Raw genomic sequence first — 17,039 nt, 5'->3', positions numbered from 1 at the left:
TATAGAGATTTTTCTATCAACTCCTATGCTGACAAAAAATTATACTATAACCATTAAACTGCCCTGACCTGGGTAGCCCAGGTGAGCCTGATCTCGTCAGATCTCAGAAGCTAAGCAGAGTCATCCTTGGTTAGCAATTGGATGAGAGACCTCCAAAGAACATCAGGATTGCAGGTGCAGGCAATGGCAAACTACTTCTGTTAGCCTCTTGCCATGAAAACCCCATATATATATATATATATATATATATATATATATATATATATATATATATATATATATATACCATTAAACACTTGGAAATCTATGACTCAGCAAAGTGCCCATGTTACAATGTTTATTTTTGCTTTATGCTCTTTAGATCGCATTATACCTCCGTCATTTACAAAAACACTGAAAGAAACACATGGTCTTGTGGGTTCATCTGCTGTACTTGAGTGCAAAGTAATTGGATCCCCTCCAATTTCTGTTTCCTGGTTCTTTGATGGAGAAGAGATCACTAGTGGTGAAAAGTATCAGGCAACCCTCACGGATAACACATGCTCTTTGAGAGTGAATGTCCTTCAAGAGTCAGATATTGGAAATTATTCTTGCACAGCTACTAACGTGGCTGGTTCTGATGAATGTGATGCCTATTTAATAGTCCGAGGTAAATAATGAAAGCAGAGTACAAAATAAAAATCAATTAAAAATGTCAAACTCTTGATATTCTTTTTTTTCTTTCATAAAAAACTAGCTGTCTTCATAAAGAAATTTATAATCACTCTTTTTTCGTCTGTGCCTAGAACCTCCATCTTTTGTGAAGAAACCTGAATCTTTGCAAGTTTTATCAGGGGCCAATATAACATTGACAAGTATTATTAAAGGAACACCTCCATTTGATGTGAAATGGTTTAGGGGTAGTGTTGAGCTCGTACCAGGACACAGATGTAACATCTCTTTGGAAGAATCGGTTGCCGAATTGGAGCTGTTTGATGTTCACCCGGTCCAAAGTGGAGACTATACTTGCTTTGTTAGCAATGAAGCTGGCAAAATTTCTTGCACAACTCATGTCTTTGTAAAAGGTTTGCTATTTTTTTCCTTTCTCTTTTTCAGCTTTGTATCTTTAACCCAAGATAAGAATTCACCCACATATCTTAAGAAAAGTTCCTTTAATGTTTTACTCTTACATTATCTTCGCTAGAACCAGCCAAATTTGTGAAGAAGTTGAGTGACTTAAACGTTGAGAAGGGAAAGCCGTTAACCCTGGAATGCACATATACTGGCACATCTCCCATTGGCGTTTCTTGGAAGAAAAATGGTATCAATGTATCTCAATCGGAAAAATATAATATTACCACAACAGAAACATCTGCCATACTGGAGATCTCTAACAGCAAAATTGATGATGCCGGACTTTATTCTTGCTATATAGAAAATGATTCAGGACAAGACAATTCTCAGGCTACGGTCTCAGTATTAGGTTTGTAGCTTAAGGAAAAATGATTTTAAAGAGAAATCTTTTAATCACTGTTGTCGTGTTTTCGGGACCAGGTGATTCGGTTTGGTAACTAAGCCTATGTGTTTATTCTTTAGAACCTCCCTATTTCATGAAAAATCTGGAGCCTATCCGGGTGACCGTTGGCGATTCTGCCTCCTTGCAGTGCCAGGTTGCCGGAACACAAGAAATTGTTGTCTCGTGGTACAAAGGAGACACAAAACTAAGAGCAACCCCGACCACAAAAATGCACTTTAAAAACCAAGTCGCCACTCTGGTGTTCACCCAGGTGGATAGTAATGACAGCGGGGAGTATATCTGCAAAGCCGAAAATAGTGTTGGGGAAGCTTCATCTTCAGCACTACTGAGCGTACAAGGTGAATATTGCAATAAGCTTTCAAAGAGATTGTTACTCTTTCATTATGTGTTGTGCTGCAAAATCGGTCTTATTTGGGTAACGGCCCATCTTTTAACTCGTTTCTTAACGGGATGGCTGAACAGAGAATTTCCATCACTTCACAAGCCAGCTGAGATGCTTTAACGAAATGTTATGGAATGCAGCTATGTCATCTAGCTGAACAAAGCTCTTCTCCGTAACGACATTTTGCACTGATGGGCTTCAGTCATTCCTTTCCTCCTTCAAGGATCAAGCAATTAGATACATTTTAAAACAAAATCCCTCTCTTCTGTGTTGCCCTCTATTTGTCTGAGAGAAATTGCTGGGAAATACTTCTGAAGACAATGATCGCACCCCACCTAAGTTGGACCAAGTTTGTCACCAATAACTTAAATCTCATTAAATTCAGTGGGAGTTTGTCATGTTATTGGACGAGGGACATATACAAATTACAAATCCGCTCCATTTTATCTCTTTGAAGAGTCTTACAAAATGAATCATGTTACAACTGAATCATTAAAAAAAAACCCTTCATTGTACAATCTTTGCTTCCTTGCAGAGCGTAAGCTTCCTCCTTCATTCTCCCGAAAATTAAGAGATATTCATGAAACAGTTGGCTTACCGATTACCTTTGATTGTGGCATTGTTGGCTCTGAGCCTATTGAAGTAACTTGGTCTAAAAATGGCGCACAAATAAGGGATGGCTATAATGTGCAAACATCATTCTTGAATAATGTTGCTACGCTACAGATCTCCCAAACTGACATGAGTCTTGCTGGACAATATACATGCACAGCTTCTAATGCAATTGGAACTGCTTCTTCCAGTGCCAGACTTATCCTTACAGGTTGGTCAAATATTAAACTTACATTCTTCTTAGATAATATTAACTGATATTTCACGGAGCTGTGCCACTTGCATCCCAATTTTGTCTCCACCTCATGAGCATCCTTTGATATGAGCTCAGTCCTCATTTTCACATGATTTATTTGACATAAGTCATATGTCTTTATAACTCATAGTCTTTAAGATGTACCAAGTTACTCATTGCCTCTACTTTTTCCAAACTTTAGAAGGGAAGACGCCTCCATTCTTTGACATCCCAATTGCGCCCGTTGATGCAGTTGTTGGTGACAGTGCTGACTTTGAATGCCACATTTCTGGAACACGGCCACTTAAAGTTACGTGGTCCAAAGATAACCGAGAATTGCGAACTGGAGGGAACATCCAAATCAGTTTTGTGGAAAATATAGCCCATTTGACAATTCTGAAAGTTGACAAAGCAGACTCTGGAAAATACTCATGTAACGCTAGTAATGAAGTTGGAAAAGAGTCCTGCACAGCTCAACTTAATATTAAAGGTACTGGCTGATTTATATGCAGGATACGAACTGAATTCCATGATATATAGATACGTAATTGTGAGACAGGAATTCAGTGGTTTGTTGGAAGACATGTCCATGTTTCATGGCAGACTCTGGACCAGAGCTAGTTATAATGTATTACACTGGAAAAAAATTAAGTATCCATGTTTTTTAAATATGTACCAGGAGAAATTTAGTGTATTATGAGCAAATATGATAAATGTAGGACACAAGGAAAATATTATTAAGAAAGGACAAAAACACATATATTCATTGATTTACCACCTCTGAATTCTTGCAGTATTGCTATCTTTCTTCATTTATTAAAAAAATTCATATCATTTATTATTATTTAAAATATGGCATTAAAATAAGGGAACACTAAAATTCAAAACATACTGTGATTTTTTCCTCAGCTCTAAACAAACTTATTAGCATAGTATGTTATGCAGAGAAAAGCCAAGAGAGATTACAATTTATAGTCTACATAGTTGTTTCTTGGGGGAAAAGCAGTATTCTATTATAAGATTTCTTTTCAGATCTTGAGATTTTTTTCTTCCTTTATGACAGAACGACAGACTCCACCTTCTTTCACCAAAAAACTATCTGAAGTGGTAGAAGAAACAGAAGGGAAAACATTTAAACTTGAGGGCCGTGTTTCTGGTTCTCAGCCTCTGACTATTGCCTGGTACCGGAATAACCAGGAGATCTATGAAAGCCCTAATTGTGAATTATCATTCAAAAACAATGTACTTCTTCTTCACATTAAGAGTGCAGGACAAACTGATGCAGGTTTATATACCTGCAAGGTGTCCAATGAGGCTGGTAGTGCACTGTGTACTTCTTCTGTTGTTATCAAAGGTTAGTTCATTTATAACAGCTCCCAGACTCATCTGGGGGCCTGAGTTGCGGGCGATGCGGGGGGAGGTGAGCGGGGAGGCGGCACGGCAGCCACCATGTTGTGGAGGGGCGGGGAGTGTCCGGGGGCTAGGTGACTGCCCAGGCACATCCGGCATGGGCCCCTGATCGGATGGGTGATCCCTGCCCCTCAGCACTTGGCCCGTGGTGGCATCAACGTTTCTTTTTTGTTTTATAAATTTTCAGCACTGTCCATTTGCATTTAATCAAGTTCTGTACTTGCATATGCAAGAACAGTCTCATTCTTTTTAATTACAGTTCCGTGTTGTGTGATTAAATTTAATTCCATGTTATCTATTGATAATGTTGGTTGAAGTCTGATTGCAGAGCTACTAATAGAAAATTATACTAATAACATCACAAGATGCTTTATCTAAGGTCTTCATTGTGTGGGATTTTTGTTATTAAAACCGGCTGCTGTTAACTAACATCTTTAATAATCCAAGTTGCAAGAGTCTAGAGTGCTGGTTATTGCTGCAAATAGACAATTTACAGATTTTTTTCTTAGTTTTAAGCTTCTGAAAATGTATCTGTTCTTCATCTGGTTATTGCTGCAAATAGACAATTTACAGATTTTTTTCTTAGTTTTAAGCTTCTGAAAATGTATCTGTTCTTCATCTTTTTAATGCATCTGTTCTTCATCTTTTTCATGCTCTTCATTCTTCATGCATGCTGGTGGTTATTTTCTATGGGGTGCTGCTATTCCCTTAATTCTTCTTAACTTACTATTTAATACTTCCAGTGATGGAGAGAATTTTTTAAAAAACGTTTGGAAGCGAATCTGCTGACGGTCACTTCAAGTGTTGAGAAAGTGTTCCAAAAACCAATCCATGCATGATTGTGATAATTAAAACAATGGTAGTATGCTTCCCACCCACACACACACACAGAACTGGTGTCCATGTAGGGATTTTGTAAATTATACAATTGCCTTTGGTTTAGCAACATCGTACTAAGTACATTTAACATGATTTATTGATACAATCCCTTTCATTTGGAAAGCATTGGCAGTTTGACTGTCAAAACATCAATTGGGCGAGCAAGTTTGGAGCAGGCTGTCGATGTAGTCTTGCACAGCGAATACTTTCAAAAGTTCTTTCCCTTTGGGGGCAAAGTATTAATTTAAAAGCCTGCCCATTTTACAACTACATTTTGATACAGTGAATTATAGGAGTCTCTTTTTTTCCTTAACTGCAGTTTTTCTATATAATGTAGCAGAACAATAGAAAGTTTTTGTTTTCATATGAGTGATTCCACACACTTTGGATAATGCACTTCCAATCCTCTTTATAGATCATTTGGAATGGATTTTTTCATGTGCGGAACAAAAAATCTACCTCAAATGATTGATAAAGTACATTGAAAGTGCATTATCCAACGTGTGCGGAATCAGCGATATATTGCATATTATATGTTGCTGGAGAAAAATTCTTGCCTAACTTCTTTACTTCAGAACCTAAAAAGCCACCAGTGTTTGATCAACCTCTTAAACCAGCGACAACAGATGAAGGCAAAATCTTGCAGCTCAGTTGCCATGTCCAGGGATCACAGCCCATCAAAATCCAGTGGCTGAAAGCTGGGAAAGAACTGAGAGCATCCGATAAATGCAGCTTTAGCTTTGCTAATGGAACTGCTCTTTTGGAAGTCCAGGCAGTTACTAAAATGGATTCTGGAGAGTATGTGTGTAAAGCTTCAAACATGGCTGGAAGTGATTCTTGCAAGTCGAAAGTCACAATTAAAGGTACCGTGGAACTGAATGTTTGGAAATTTTAATGGTAACACAAAACTGCAGCATCAGCCCATTAAATGTCTACGGTAAACTAGGAGTAACTAGTGGTAACTTCTCATAGGTACTGACATATTGATACAATTTATTTTTGCTGACCTGAATTAGCACAGAACATGCCGTGATTTGCAAATCCACATGCGTCACATCATGGGGAGAGGCCGTGGCTTAGTGGCAGGGCCTCTGCTTTGCATGCAAAAGATACAGGGTTCAATCCTGGGCATCTCTACTTAAAAGGACTATGTGATATGAAAGATCTCGACCTGAGACCCTGGAGAGCAGCTGCCAGTCTGAGTAGACAATACTGACCTTGATGGACAGATGATCTGATTCAGTATAAGGCAGTTTCATGTATATGTACAGGGCTTTTTTCAGCTGGAATGCGGTGGAACAGAGTTCCAGAACCTCTTGAAAATGGTCACGTGGCTGGTGGCCCCGCCCCCTGATCTCCAGACAGAGGGGAGTTTAGATTGCCCTCTGCACCACAGCGCGGAGGGCAATCTAAACCCCCCCTGTCTGGAGATCAGGGGGCGTGGCCACCAGTCATGTGACCATTTTCTCCGAGGGCAACCCACTGAGTTCTACCACCTCTTTTCCCAGAAAAAAAGTCCTGTATATGTGTATGTAGTATCGGCTGAGGGCACCATATTATCAAGAAGTATTTGTTTAAACAGAGCTGTTGTAAGCTAATAAAATAACACTGGGCATTTCTATATTATTCGATATGGTCTGATAAAACTAGTTCACTTTTTATGCTACATAATAAAATGAATTCATACAAAATGAATCTAATAATAATAAGGACATCAGATGCAGCAATGTTAGACAGTGATATCTATAATGTGGCCAGTGACTGTTCCCTTTATCGTGGTCATTTTCTGCTCCCCATTTTAATTCATACAATTTACTTTCTAGAAAAACCAGCAGCTGCCCCAGTGGCTAAGAAAGCACCAATCGATGGAAAGCTTTTCTTCGTTTCAGAGCCTCAAAGTATCACTGTCATCGAAAGTAAGCCGTTTCCCTAAAAATTGTTCATCGTGTGTGTTACATTTGACATAAAATGTTGACCTCTTTTTCTTTAACTTCTGATTGTTGTTATCTTCACTAACTTTTCTCGACTAGAATCCATGGCAACGTTTATTGCTAAAGTTGGTGGTGATCCAATCCCAAATGTGAAATGGATGAAAGGAAAATGGAGGCAGCTGAACCAGGGCGGCCGTATCAGTATTCAGCAAAGAGGAGATGAAGCCAAGCTGGAAATAAAAGATGCAACAAAAACTGATTCTGGGCAGTACAGATGTGTGGCTTCTAACAAACACGGTGAAATTGAAAGTAGTGTCAACCTACAGGTTGAGGAAAGGAGACAGGAGGTCATTGAAGGTGATCTCAGAGCAAAACTGAAGAAGTAAGTATTGGAATCTTTCCACGGGAGATATAGAGAGGAAGTTTAAAATGAAACTTGGTACCAGGACTACAAAATGCACCCCAGGCTGCAGTCCTAATCACCCTTACTAGTACGAAAGTGCCATTCGGTTGGATCCTTTGACTCTGGCAGAGAGCACCTTGTTCCATTGGAAAAGGCTGCCTTGCTTAAGGAAAAGGAGAAATAGGATTCAGTCCTCTGGATTTGGTGAGATTTGGTGAAAGATTTAGTAAACACGGAGAATGCTACTTATAGTCTATTCATGCTGCTTGGTAGTGTGTATAATCCACCTTGAGTTTTGATGAGAAACAGTCAATAAATGAAGTAAATAATGTTCTAATAATGTAACCGAATCATAATGCCTGATAATGTAACCGAATCATAATGCTGAAACACCAGTCGAGTGATCATGCAACATTTGAGTTCAGTAGCACCTGAAAGACCAGCAAGATTTCCAGGGTGTATGCTTGTGAGAGTCAAACTCCCTTCACCAGGTACAAAGTATTAGATACAATGTAACATTTGGCAACTTCCTTTGTGTTGTGCAACACTATAATTTGCTTTCAGCTAGCAGGAATTAGTAACCTTGCCTTGTCACTGATGCTGAGGAACATATCACACCATCACCTAAAATATAAGTATCTTTCAACAGTATAAAACCGTATAGTGCAATGATAAATATTTACTCAAGGAAAGATGTCCAGAGTCCTAGTGGATGACTTCCTAGCACACTTTATTGAGCCCCTCCACAGTGTAAAAACCACCCAGTAGGAATGTCTCTGGACATTCTATTTTAATTCCATGCACACTCAGGGTATTATTAAAAGGTTCTTCTTAGACAATTAGCAAAATCATGAGTAGATGCTGTTAAAATATAATTTATTCATTCTCTTGGAGTGCTATGTAAAGTATTTTAATAAAGCCAGGGTCCTGTGTAAGTTTTCTGTTTGCAAAAGGGACGGGTTTTCAGTGGTTTTCCCCATCCTACTAAAGGCTACCACTTCACCCAACACAATGTTCGTAGGGCAGAATTTCAAAGCTGTGGCAGGCTGAAGCGGGGGTGGGGGGGGGCAAACTGACAAAATTCATCTTTCCTTTCTCCTCTCAGAACAGTTTCCCACTAGCAGAAAACTTAAGTAGAATCCAACCCTATATAAAAACTTTACATAGCACTTTTTCACTTGTGAATAATATTTGAACAACTTGGAGCCCAAATAAGAATTCTTACAAACTTGAGTGCAAGTTCAGCCTAAGCTGTCCAAAAGGGAAAAAAATGGAACAGACTTCTTTGACACATAACTTGTCTATTTATATAGGACTCCTACCAAAAGGAAGGAAGATGAAGAAGAAAAGGCCATTGATATCATGGAACTTCTTAAAAATGTGGATCCTAAAGAATATGAGAAATATGCTCGTATGTATGGAATTACTGATTTCCGAGGCCTCCTCCAAGCCTTTGAGTTGCTAAAACAAGAACAGGAAGAAGAAACTCATAGACTGGTAACTAGTTACTCCGTCCATAATAGGTTTCTTACAGTTACTTGAAAGTCATTTTTATATGTGTTCTTTATTATGATTAGGGAATTGAGCTAATTTTTAGAGCATTGTTTACTATTTGCAAGCATTTATGTTCTGTATATTGTCGAAGGCTTTCACAGCCGGAGAACGATAGTTGTTGTGGATTTTTCGGGCTGTATAGCCGTGGTCTTGGCATTGTAGTTCCTGATGTTTCGCCAGCAGCTGTGACTGGCATCTTCAGAGGTGTAGCACCAAAAGACAGAGATCTCTCAGTGTCTACACCTCTGAAGATGCTACACCTCTGAAGATGCCAGTCACAGCTGCTGACGAAACGTCAGGAACTACAATGCCAAGACCACGGCTATACAGCCCGGAAAATCCACAACAACCATTTATGTTCTACTTTGAAACTGGGTTGTTGACCTTGACTTCTAGTGGGTTCCAGTTTGGGGGTAGTTTCTTCTGAGAGTTAAACAATGAACTCTTTGGGCCCATTAACCATACCTAGCTATTCCAAGATACACTGGCATGCTACATAAATATTATCCAATGTTCTTTCTCCCAAGGATGTGATCACAGACCCCCCCACCACATTAAATATATACATAAAGAATTCTCTTTAGAGATACCAAAAAGAGAACTGAGTTACCTAGCTATGTTATTGGACCATCTTTTGATAATATTTGGAGTTTCAGAAGGAGTTGAGTTGTGTTGCAAGTGGGCAAACTGGACTCCATCAATGCCCATTAAGCAGTCGCATCCTATTGACTGTAATGGACTTAGAAAAGTGTAACTCTGCTTAGGACGGCCAATAAGAGATGCCAAGGTGGAGGCAGCCAGATGCTGCCACATCCAAAGTGCCACTGGTATATTTCCTATGGACATTCCTCAGGAGGAAATAACCATACCTGCCTCTCCACAAGGCAGAGGAGGCATAGCAAACAGGTTAGAGTCCATAGCAAATCCAGCAGCACCCACTAGACAGGTGGTGGCACTCAATGACATCTCTCTAACTGGCACAAACTGATGCAACCAATCACCCACTGCCAATCTAGCTACTGCCTTTTGATGCTACTCTCTCCACCCCAGGAGAGTCAACCTACATGGAGAAAAGACCTGGCAAAAGCACAACCTCAATACAGGCACACGGCCTGAGGGTTCTCCCATAAAGGAAGGGCATCTGTGAGCAGCAGCTTGTGCTGGTGTCACTCCACATTGTTGCTGCACCATCACCTGTGACTGCGGCACAGTGCCGTTGGGGTGCTCACCAACCTATCTTAGAGATACGCTGGAGTAGCTCCTCGTCAGCTCCCTGTAAGCTTTTGCCTCCCCCCCCCACCCCGGGGTTGCACAGTTTGTTAGGTAAATAGGATTGTTGATATGGTGAAGAGAAATAAGTGAAAAGAATTTTTAAAAATTAATGCTAGATTATGGTCTTTGTTTCAACAGGAGATTGAAGTAACAGAAAGGTCTAGAAGGGATGAACAAGAATTTGACGAACTTGTATCATTTATTCAGCAAAGACTCACGCAGACAGAGGTAGTTAATCTGAAATATTTTTAAACTTAATGCTACATCGTGATAAATAAAATGTTATCAGACAGCAGAGTTTAGGGTTTGAAATAACTGAACCATATCAATAATATTTTTCAGCCTGTTACTCTGATCAGAGATATTGAAAACCTGACAGTATTAACCGACGAAGATGCTGTATTTGAATGTGAGATTAAGATAAATTATCCTGAAATCAAGCTTTCCTGGTACAAAGGCACAGTAAAATTGGACTCTAACAACAAGTATGAAATAAGAATTGATGGTGACAGGCACATACTTAAAATCAGGAATTGTCAGCTTGAAGATCAAGGAAATTACCGAATAGTCTGTGGACCTCATATTGCCAGTGCAAAACTTACTGTCATTGGTAAGTACAAAACTTGTGTATAAAGTAGCTTAAAGTTTTGATGTTGCCTTTCCTTGTTTTTTTCTAAAATTTGCACTTTGACCTGCTCACAGAACCTGCAATTGAACGACCTCTGCGTGATACTGCCCTCAAGGAAGGCTACACATGCTCTTTCGTTTGTCAATTCTCTGTCCCAAATGCAAAATCTCAGTGGTTGAGAAATGGAAGGCCCATTACAATAGGAGGCCGATATTCAACAGAAGTCTCAGAGAAGATGCACAGGCTCATTATTAAAGATGTACGAACAGAAGACCAGGGGCGCTATACCTGCAGATTTGACTATCTAGAAACATCTGCAGAACTAACTATTGAAGGTTTGTACGCAGATGGCATTTCTTTCATTTTAAGAATAAGAAGGCAGACAGGGATCTTTACTCATAAGACAAAAGGCAAAGGAAAGAACAATGAAAGAAAACTCTCTGACAGGGGCGAGTTCTGGCGTAACCCTTTTTCGAAGGTATCTCAAATATCATCAAACACTTCTTTCATTCTTTGTCTTTCAACATTCTTTCAAAATTCTTATGTCTGGTCTTAGCCTACATTGAAGAACTCTTATTTATTTTGCTTCTTCTTTCAGCATTCTTATGATGAGACTTTCTCATTGTTACACCCTTCGGTACCAATTATCTTAACTGGTTCCTCCTGAAGCTAACATAAAACCTTGTGCCCACTATCTTATGCGTTAAATCGATTTCCTGCCTAGTAGATGAGCTCATTATCCAAATGCTGTTTTCTCCCTCTTTCCCTATTTTAAATTTGCTTTTGGACAGATTCATGAATCTATACAAAGTTTTATAAAAGCCATAAAAAATTATCTAGTGCAGTACAGAGGTTAGAGTATGAAACTAGGATCTGAGAAGCAACGGCTTGCAGACTCACCTGGGGGACTGGATTGCGGGCGTTGTAAGGGAGAGGAGTGGGGAGATGGCATGGTGGCCGCCATGTTGTAGGAGGGCGGGGAAAGGCCAGGGGCCAGGGGTCACACCCATGTTCATCCGGTGCAGCCCCTGGCCTGGGAAGCTAGCCCCCGCCCTCCAGCACTTGGCCCATGGTGGCATCCCACCCAGCCCTCCCTTTCATCACAACTTTGGAGTGAGTAACCTGCATATTGGGCATTGGGCACTGATCCATTTGGGGGAAAACAGGACCCTCAGGCTCAGTTTCCCTATTATGGGGATTCCCATAAGGGGTCTGGGGAGTGAGGAATGGCCGGTGCATGCCCAGTCGGGGGCTGTCAGTCCACCTCAATCCCAGGTGGCAGGGGATGGTTCACTGAGGGGTATACACCCACGTGGCATCCCACTGACTGTCATCCCATGGTTCCCCCCCCCACGGGTCTGAGGGGACGTGTGGGTCATCAGCTTGGCAGACGGATCTGTGTCTTATGCGCACCTTTGCCCCTGAGCTGTAATCTCAATAAAGTTGTGGCCTCTTTACCTCCAGCACTGTGTCTGTGTGTTTTGTTGCCATGCCTCCTCCCCACTCTCCTCCCCCACTCAGCACTCGCCTGCAAACCCAGGTGCCAATCTCCACTCAACCATGGAAGTGCACTGACCACAGCCCAGTCACTCTCTGACAGCTTATCTTGCCTCATTATTGTGAGAATAAAATGGAGAAGGGGAGAATGATGTCATAAGCCACTTTGGGTATGCACTGGGGAGAAAATCAGACTATAATTAAATAAATAGTGTAAAAGGTTAATTATTACATTTTTCATTTATTTCAAAAACAGCGGAACCTATTCAGTTTACGAAGACCATTCAGAATATAGTGGTGAGCGAATACCAGTCTGCAACCTTTGAGTGTGAGGTCTCTTTCGATGATGCAGTCGTCACATGGTATAAAGGCAAAATGGAACTGAGGGAGAGTCATAAGTACAGCTTTAGAAGTGAAGGCCGTTGCCATTATATGACTATCCACAATGTTACAGCAGACGATGAAGGTAATATCAGAGCATATTCATTGCCTCTGCTCTTGCAAATATTGATTTACCTTATGGAAAATGACATCATACCAAATTGCATTTTTGTCCCCAGGTGTGTATTCTGTAATTGCTCGTCTTGAGCCGAGAGGTGAGGCAAGAAGTACTGCTGAACTCTACCTGACGACTAAAGGTCAGTAACGCATTTTTTTTAATATGGTAACATGTAAGAACTGAAATAAATGTATTTATAAATCAAACATTTCCAATAAATTTTAATTTCTTCTATTTCTTGCAGAGATCAAACTGGAAGTGAAGCCTCCAGGTAAAGAAAAAAATTATGAATGCAAACTTTATTTTTGTGTTTGAAACTTCTAATCCAAAATGCAGAAAATTAGCCTTTATGCTTTGGCCCCAAAGATTACACTTTCCTATGTACCAATTATTTTTTAAAATATGTACTGTGCCATGTAACTCATGTACATAGCTTGATCATCCCAAAATTTTCTTAGAAACAGGCTGTGCTGATAAGGTTGCTGACTGAACAAAGTGTCCCCAGGATGACAAAGCAGCCGTAAAGTGTTAGCTGTCTGGAGGATGCTTTTCCAATACATGCTGTCATTGATATTTATGTATGATAAAACCAGGTCAGAAGGAGTAATGAGATCACACCTTATTTAATACATTTGTCTTTTCAGACATTCCAGATGCTAGAGTTGCCGTTCCAGTTGAAGTCCCAGCTGAAGGTAGAATTTACATTAATACAGAGTTCTTCTGTAATGCTGGCAAGGAAGAGATTTTGTGCCCTATTAATGCATTTTAATGAAAATATTCTTATATATTTTTCAGAAATACCTGCTCTTCCTATCTTCATTCCAATGCCAGAAGAGAAGAAAAAGGAAAAAGGTATGTTGCAATTCTGAATTCATACGAAATGGATTTTGGTTGTTGTGGGTTTTCCGGGCTGTATTGCCGTGGTCTTGGCATTGTTGTTTATACTTTTTCTTTCTTGAGTTTGTTTATGCACTTAAATGCTTTTATTTATTTACTTATTTTTAAAGTGACTAAAAAGACGGTTGTGCAAAAAGTCACCAAAAAGGTGGTTCCAAAACCTGCAGAGGAAGTTGCACCTCCCACACCTCCTAAAGGTACCATTCTATCATTATAACGCTCCAAATTAAAATAAGTACTCGTCCAGTGTGGTCCAGTTAATGTAAAATGGAAACCAAACTAACGTTGATATTTATACTTCAAACATGCTACCCTGTCTCTAAAGACCTGTTTTGCAAAGAGATGAAACAGTAATCCACAGGCAATGCAAATTAATAAAATACATCAGCTGATGATTACAAAAAATCTAAACAGAGAAGTGTGTGAGGGGGCACCATACCATTTTGTACACATGTACAATTTAAGAGAAGTAATTTATTGTTTATCAAAGAATATGCTTTAGAGAGGAAGCCTTGTTAGTCTGTTGCAGGAACAAAAACAAAACGAGTTTTGTGACAACATAAAGACTATAAATCCTTCAATCTTTAAACAATAGGTCTGTTTTACTTTCCAATACCATGAGACTCCTTTTTGTTATTAATCGGAAAGCATGGTTATGCTCAGGGCTTTTTTTCTGGGAAAAGAGGTGGTGGAACTCAGTGGGTTGCCCTCAGAGAAAATGGTCACATGGCTGGTGGCCCCACCCCCTGATCTCCAGACAGAGGGGAGTTTCAATTGCCCTCCACGCATGGCGCAGAGGCCAATCGAAACTCCCCTCTGTCTGGAGATCAGGGGGCGGGGCCACCAGCCATGTGACCATTTTCAAGAGGTTCCAGAACTCCGTTCCCCCGCATTTCCCCTGAAAAAAAGCCCTGGTTATGCTCATGTCACAGCTTCAGTTCTCAAGAAGACCCTCTTCCCTCTTTCACAATCAGAAAAGTTTGTTGGATCCAACCAATATTGAGCAAGATTTGCTGCTCACTTTTGTACCTCTCTTGTTTGCCTTGATAAGTATTGCACGTGCCCATGCTGCAAAAGTAGAATGAGAGGCAGTTTGGTGTAATGGTTAAGAGTGGGACTCTAATCTGGAGAACTGAGTTTGATTCTCCATTCCTCCACTTGAAGCCAGCTGGGTGGCCTTGGGTCAGTCCCAGCTTCTAGGAGCTCTCTCAGCCCCACCCACCTCACAGGATGTTTGCTCTTGTGGGGATAATAATGAAATACTTTGTAAACTGCTCTGAGTGGGTGTTAGGTCATCCTGAAGGGCGGTATATAAATCGAATGTTCTTGTTATTAATGTGAACAGCCTTTTCTACAGACGAGTAAATTTGGTTTCATCCCACTGATATTAGTTGAGATTTAGATTGAAAGTCAAGTGCTAAAGACTAGCACAGTGATTGATCAAGCTGTTCATTGGACATGTTTGTGAATTTTCAGAAGTGGTAACGAAACCAGAACCCCCTCCTTCTGTCCCAGTCCCAAAAGTACAGGAAATCATTCCAGCAAAAGGTACTGAGCCTCATACACATACTAAGAAAATAATCTGCTGTGGCGGAAAACTGGCCTTTTAACTCCTCCATTACATGTGTGTGACTGTCATTCTTCATTTTTTTTCTTCAATCATTCTAACTTCATTACTCATCTTATCATTCCTTTCAGTTGCTTTATTGGCTTATCAAGATAATACTAATTTAAACTCTTATTTTTTTCCCCAACATGGACTTTGTGAGATTGTTGCTGATGAGACTGCATACTGATTTCCCATTGAACAAATTATCCAGTAAAATTATTAGTTTATTAAAAAGTCAAACAGAAAACCACCAAAAGGTTGCACATGTTTCTGCTGAGTAGATAATTTGCCATTAGCAAGGTGTAAATAATGTTTCTGCTTATACCAACCATGTTGCTGTAGTTTAAATAGCATTGAAAGCATGAGATCAAAAACCAATCTGCTGAGCTCTTTCAAATCCTTAAGAATTTGTATATGTATGTATTTAAGGACTGTTCCATAAACTTCAAAGATTCATGCAAACATTATTTTTTGTCAAAAGTTCCTGCAAAGAAACCTCAAGAGGTCAAAGTAACTGCTGTAACTGCAAAGAAAGAGGCAGTTTATGAGAAAGAAGAAGAGGTCTATGAAGTTCAAAGAGAAGCTTATGAAGAATGGGAAGAGGATTATGGAGAAGAACATGAATATTATGAAAGGGAAGAAGGTTATGATGAAGGGGCAGAGGAATGGGAAGAAACTTATGAAGAAAAGCGGGTTTATCAGGAAGAAGGTATCGTTCATGTCTTTTAAAAAAAAAATTATACAGGTTTTATTTCCATCTGCCCTTCTTTCTGTTTTGCTTGTTTCTTTTTCTTGTGTAGTTAATTGGCATGATCTTTTGTTTAAGTGATCTTTCTAGTGGAAAAACCACTACAAATTTTGAAAATCTGCTGTTTCTTTTTCTACCATTAATTTTCTGAAATATCCAGCAACAGAAAATCCTTCATATGCTTGTTCGTCCAGTTGAATACATAACTTTATCATGGTGTCACGTGTTCTTAAACTCTGCCTACATTCTACCTAAATAGATGACAAATCAGATATTTGTTTTAAATGTGGGTTACACATATTGGGAGAATTTACAAAAAATCATATGCCTTGTGCCTGTGGAAATTCTAGTTGGGATAATCCCTATATCAGCTAACATTGGACTAGTATGAGTACAAATTTGGTGTGTGCTGCAGTCAAAGAATATCTCTACATATTCCGTATTATCAATATTGTCTTAATTACAGTGGTTCAAGTTCCAAGAAAGCCAGAACCAGAACGGAAACCCCCGTCAATAACAGCTAAGAAGGAAGAAAAGAAAGAAGTCATTGTACAGAAAAAAGGTAGGACAAAGCATTTTGGTATCAATTTTTTTCCTATTGCAGCATGCTTCAAATACCTGATATAAGAGCATATAATGAAACATCTTCCTTCACTTGACTTAAATCTGAATACATCACGTTGACACTTGAAATTCTGCTTCATTTGGTCATTAGAAGGTTTGCTATTCATTTTAGTGTGCTCAGAATTTTACCCTGCTTCTTCCTGCTGTTGCATGGAGGGAAATGAAAGTCTGTTTTAACACCATCTCTTCTTCCTAGTCGCCTTCTGCAAAGAGATTCAGAGAAATGCAACATGGGCTGGTTAAGGGATAGATCATAGAGATTCCAGGGACAGAAAATTCAGTGTTGAGAGGGACATCCAATTAAAAAGCCAAAATCCTATTATATATAAAGAGCCTGACAACA

At 39.6% G+C, this 17,039-nt stretch overlaps 1 protein-coding gene across 1 annotated transcript in view; it reads left to right on the top strand.

The window, feature by feature from the left end:
- Nucleotides 1–17,039, top strand: part of TTN (titin) — a 330,572-nt gene that overhangs the window by 127,593 nt on the left and 185,940 nt on the right. Inside the window, exons 89-111 of the mRNA XM_054971277.1 lie at nucleotides 362–649; nucleotides 786–1,064; nucleotides 1,184–1,462; nucleotides 1,576–1,854; nucleotides 2,434–2,721; nucleotides 2,948–3,235; nucleotides 3,809–4,099; nucleotides 5,610–5,897; nucleotides 6,858–6,950; nucleotides 7,065–7,347; nucleotides 8,682–8,865; nucleotides 10,333–10,422; nucleotides 10,537–10,804; nucleotides 10,897–11,157; nucleotides 12,576–12,785; nucleotides 12,880–12,957; nucleotides 13,063–13,089; nucleotides 13,463–13,510; nucleotides 13,614–13,670; nucleotides 13,826–13,912; nucleotides 15,192–15,263; nucleotides 15,806–16,033; nucleotides 16,539–16,634. Of these exons, the coding sequence (XP_054827252.1) occupies nucleotides 362–649; nucleotides 786–1,064; nucleotides 1,184–1,462; nucleotides 1,576–1,854; nucleotides 2,434–2,721; nucleotides 2,948–3,235; nucleotides 3,809–4,099; nucleotides 5,610–5,897; nucleotides 6,858–6,950; nucleotides 7,065–7,347; nucleotides 8,682–8,865; nucleotides 10,333–10,422; nucleotides 10,537–10,804; nucleotides 10,897–11,157; nucleotides 12,576–12,785; nucleotides 12,880–12,957; nucleotides 13,063–13,089; nucleotides 13,463–13,510; nucleotides 13,614–13,670; nucleotides 13,826–13,912; nucleotides 15,192–15,263; nucleotides 15,806–16,033; nucleotides 16,539–16,634 (4,362 nt within the window). The remainder of the gene's footprint in view (nucleotides 1–361; nucleotides 650–785; nucleotides 1,065–1,183; nucleotides 1,463–1,575; nucleotides 1,855–2,433; nucleotides 2,722–2,947; nucleotides 3,236–3,808; nucleotides 4,100–5,609; nucleotides 5,898–6,857; nucleotides 6,951–7,064; nucleotides 7,348–8,681; nucleotides 8,866–10,332; nucleotides 10,423–10,536; nucleotides 10,805–10,896; nucleotides 11,158–12,575; nucleotides 12,786–12,879; nucleotides 12,958–13,062; nucleotides 13,090–13,462; nucleotides 13,511–13,613; nucleotides 13,671–13,825; nucleotides 13,913–15,191; nucleotides 15,264–15,805; nucleotides 16,034–16,538; nucleotides 16,635–17,039) is intronic.

This window comes from Eublepharis macularius, chromosome 2, assembly GCF_028583425.1.
Source record: "Eublepharis macularius isolate TG4126 chromosome 2, MPM_Emac_v1.0, whole genome shotgun sequence".
Taxonomy (NCBI): domain Eukaryota; kingdom Metazoa; phylum Chordata; class Lepidosauria; order Squamata; family Eublepharidae; genus Eublepharis; species Eublepharis macularius.
Note: the sequence above shows the minus strand (reverse complement) of the source record. Positions and strands in the feature narration are given on the sequence as shown.